Below are 3,905 nucleotides of genomic sequence, written 5' to 3'. Positions count from 1 at the left end.
AAATGATATAAATAATCGCAAGCATATGAAAAAAGAAATTTAAGACATTGTGAGTGAGTATTTGAAAAGAAAAATCAAATGTTGACTGAACTAAAGATCCACAGTCCATATGCAGTAGTACACTATACACTATACACTATACACTATAAAGAGAGTTGGAAGGTATGGATGATTTCTATTGCAAACAATTTTTAACCTTATTTGATTAGTGGGCTGCTTCGTTTGAAACAAACACAATGCTTTTCATATGGATCATGGGCCCATTAACAAAGCAAGACCAATCCAGATTAGCTTCATCGTTATTTTTTCACATAATTTTGCTTTACATTTTGAATACCTAAAGGCATGTTCAAAATCAAAGCATTTTCAACCAAATTTCTCGATACCAATCGTCTCCTCTTCCCCTTCCCCTTCCCCTTCCAGCCGTCTCTACTCCGCCGTAGCCTCGCAGTCATGTCAACCGCCGCCGTTAAGCGTGTGGGTACCCACAACGGAAGCTTCCACTGCGACGAGGCCCTCGGCTGCTTCATGATCCGCCTCACCAAAAAGTTCTCCGAAGCTCACATCGTCCGCTCCCGCGACCCCAAGGTGCGTTTTAAACCGGAAAATTTTTATCGCCTGTTGTTGTTTTTGGTGTGGTTTCTGTTTGTGTAGGTAACCTGTTTGATGAAATGCCTGTGTTAGGTTCTTGAAACTCTGGACGCAGTGCTGGATGTGGGCGGGGTTTACGACCCCGCCAAAGACCGCTATGATCATCACCAGAAGGGCTTTGAAGAGATTTTTGGTCATGGGTTTAATACCAAGCTCAGTAGTGCTGGTCTTGTTTACAAGGTAATCTCCCCTTTTTGGGGAATTTTGTTTTTGCATATATGTCATTTTCAATGTGGTTTGTAATTTGCACGTTGTTTGTGCACAAAATCTACTAGCTTTCCATTATTCAGGTAATTTGGATTGTGTTTCTAACTTTCTTATTTGTAGCATTTTGGGAAAGAGATCATTGCTAAGGAGCTTCAAGTTGATGAAGACCATCCCGACGTTCAGCGGTTGTTTCTTGCAGTTTACAAGAACTTCATGGAGGTTATTCATCTTTTGGCATTTTCCAGCATCTTGTTTTTGTGCTTTAACATTTTCAGTTTTCATAGTTTTTTCGACGAAGGGTTATGCTAGTTTGTGTCCCCATTTTCTGAAAAATGTCTGCAACTTTCATTTTATGCTCCATCTCTCATTTTCTGGCAAAGGAACCACAACTTTCAATTTTTTTCTAACTAATCCCTACCCTGGTTTTTTGTTCAAAACCCGTAATGTCCCCAACTTTCAGTGTTGTTTCTTAAAAGTTCTCAACTTTCAGCCTTTCCATAAAAAGGTCCCAATATATAGGGGTTTCATATGATGATCTAGACTCTGGCAAGATGAATCAACTTTTAGTGGGACATGGTGTAGATATAGAGATTCAGCCTGCGTTGGGGATACGATTCACGGTTAACCCTTAAAAGGATGGTCCATTCTACTCTATTTTTGACCTTTTTGGTTACAAACGGTTGATTTTTAGTGGATGGTGTAGTGTAATGCAATGTGCATCTTGTTGGAGGGTTGCCCCTCTGGAATTGAATTGCAAAGATTCTGGCGATGGAAATGACCAAAGCATAGAGCTTTGGAAAGTTCCAATAGAATAGTAGCAGGGTATAAAGTTTTGATTTCTATTTGTTCGAATAACCTTAATGTTTTTCCCTTGTCTAATTCTACGTTCTACCATTATTTCTGTTGATAACAGGCGATTGATGCCGTTGATAATGGAATCAATCAGTACGATACCGACCAGCCACCGAGATATGTGAACAATACACATTTGTCCTCACGAGTTGGGAAATTAAATCTAGACTGGACAGATCCCGATCAGTCGTCTGAGAAGGAAAATGGAGCCTTTGAACAAGCAATGGCTTTGGCTGGCCATGAGTTCATGGATGTAAGTTTTGAAAGTGCATCAGAATGGTGCCTTTCTTGTTTATATACCTTTTACCCACCCTTCTTGTGTAACAACTAACTGTTTTGATTGGAAATCTGCCACAAGAAAAGGTGGTTGGTTCTTAGGAGTTTGATTGTGGAATCTTATCTTGAATTTGCACGTGGATTCGAATTGCTTCTGTCAGTAGTTCTAACAGTTACTATTTTTTTTTTCAGAATGTTAGATCTCTTGCTCGATCATGGCTACCAGCTCGGTCAATTGTGATGCAGTGCCTTGAGGCGAGGCTTGATGTCGATCCTAGTGGAGAAATTATGGTCTTGGATCGATTTTGTCCGGTGAGCAATTTACCAGCCCTCTCAATAATAGATTTTTTGTCCATCACCTACCCCAAAGAATTCAAGAGCTATTGTTCTTTGAAATATGCACATATATTTTAATTCACTCAAATTAGTAGTTTTTGAATGAAGAGAATGAGATAATCATGTATGGAATTGAAGCATTGAACAAAATAACCCCACATTAATACGAGAACATCATAAGTCATAAGCAATTAGATGAATCTGGAGCAAACCCCTGGTTGGAACTAACACAGTCAACTTCAAGTACTATAGCTCCTTCATAGCTGATTCAGTTTAATCAGTCAAACTGCAAGAGAAATACATTTTTATTCTCTTGTGATAGTACAAACATAAACTGTAAAGGTCGTGTCATAGTGATCTCGAATTCAAGACTTTTTGGTCTCGGGTATTAACCACTCTACCATTAGGCCAAGACATGCACAAAAGATGTATGCGTTCCGTTGTCAAGCATTATAACCCCTTGTCTTAATCATCCCCATTTTTGTTTTTATAAAGGGGCAGTTGTTCAATTGTTTGTATCTAGTTCATTTTGAATATAAATTATTGAACCATGACGTTATATTAAGAGCTTGACCATTGGTAGCAATCATCAGGTATAGATGCTAGGATTTTCTGATTTCATTAAAGTTTTATTTTCTGCAGTGGAAGCTTCACTTATTTGAGCTTGAGGAGGAGATGAAGATTAATCCTCCTATTAAATATGTGCTTTATCAGGTTATTATGAGTTTTCCCCTTCTTTTCATTCTTTCTCTGTTCGCCCATTTATTCCTTTCTTTCACTTGCATCTACATATACACGTAATCCTTCTTAACACTATGAACACACGATTGCATCATGTGTAAATGTACTAGGATGACCGAAGTAAAAGTTGGCGAGTCCAGGCAGTGGCAATGTCACCCGATAGGTTTGAGAGCCGCAAGGCACTTCCTGCTCAATGGCGTGGACTGAGAGATGACGAACTGTCTAGGGAGTCAGGGATCCCTGGGGGAGTTTTTGTCCATATGAGCGGTTTCATTGGCGGAAGTCAGACCTATGAGGGTGCACTTGCGATGGCGAAAGCAGCTTTGAAGCTCTAATCGTGAGAAGCAGCAAAATGTACTCCAGTTTTACTGTGTTATCGCATCGTTCGCCTTTAGGGCAAACTCGTCTTTATTTCTTGATGATACATTTCATTTTTAAGAGGCCGGACAGTTATAGAGGAAGAGAAGGCATTTAATCTTGAGAGACTGATGGATTATTCTTGTGGTGTCATATTGCTGAACCTTTATGGTCTATATTCTCCAAAATTGTTAAGGATGGGATAATTTCTATTAATGTTAAAATTTTGTATTTCGTATTATTGTTTTTACTAGAACAGAATATCACATTGTCGTTTTTAAGTAACTAAATAATTGTACAAAAGTGGTTTACTGGCTTTAATAAAGCAGAAAAGGAGAAAGCAAAACTATTGATTTTATTGTATAAATTAATCCGTAGGGATGTAATCAAATGTAAAATCTGTATACTGTACAAACTTTAAACTATGATTTGAATATTTAGAAAATGTTAACAGATGCTAAAATAATAGCAATAGAAAATATAAG

General features: G+C 38.2%; 1 protein-coding gene across 1 annotated transcript; it reads left to right on the top strand.

The window, feature by feature from the left end:
- Window positions 1–311: 311 nt before the first annotated feature.
- LOC121745384 (MYG1 protein-like) lies at window positions 312–3,661 on the top strand. The gene is made up of 7 exons (XM_042139261.1): window positions 312–588; window positions 685–831; window positions 979–1,077; window positions 1,772–1,963; window positions 2,179–2,298; window positions 2,965–3,036; window positions 3,174–3,661. Exons 1-7 carry the CDS (start codon window positions 346–348, stop codon window positions 3,396–3,398), a joined length of 1,098 nt encoding a protein of 365 aa, XP_041995195.1. The 5' UTR covers window positions 312–345; the 3' UTR covers window positions 3,399–3,661.
- Window positions 3,662–3,905: the final 244 nt, after the last annotated feature.

Source organism: Salvia splendens, chromosome 8 (genome assembly GCF_004379255.2).
Source record: "Salvia splendens isolate huo1 chromosome 8, SspV2, whole genome shotgun sequence".
In the NCBI taxonomy this organism is placed as follows: Eukaryota; Viridiplantae; Streptophyta; class Magnoliopsida; order Lamiales; family Lamiaceae; genus Salvia; species Salvia splendens.
This window is presented reverse-complemented; position numbering and strand designations above follow the sequence as displayed.

Excerpts from the sequence above, each read along its gene's own strand:
- LOC121745384 (XM_042139261.1), top strand. The coding sequence starts at position 346 with ATGTTCAAAATCAAAGCATTTTCAACCAAATTTCTCGATACCAATCGT. Across the intron at positions 832-978 it reads GTGCTGGTCTTGTTTACAAG|CATTTTGGGAAAGAGATCAT; the intron begins GTAATCTCCCCT and ends TCTTATTTGTAG. Across the intron at positions 2,299-2,964 it reads TCTTGGATCGATTTTGTCCG|TGGAAGCTTCACTTATTTGA; the intron begins GTGAGCAATTTA and ends TATTTTCTGCAG.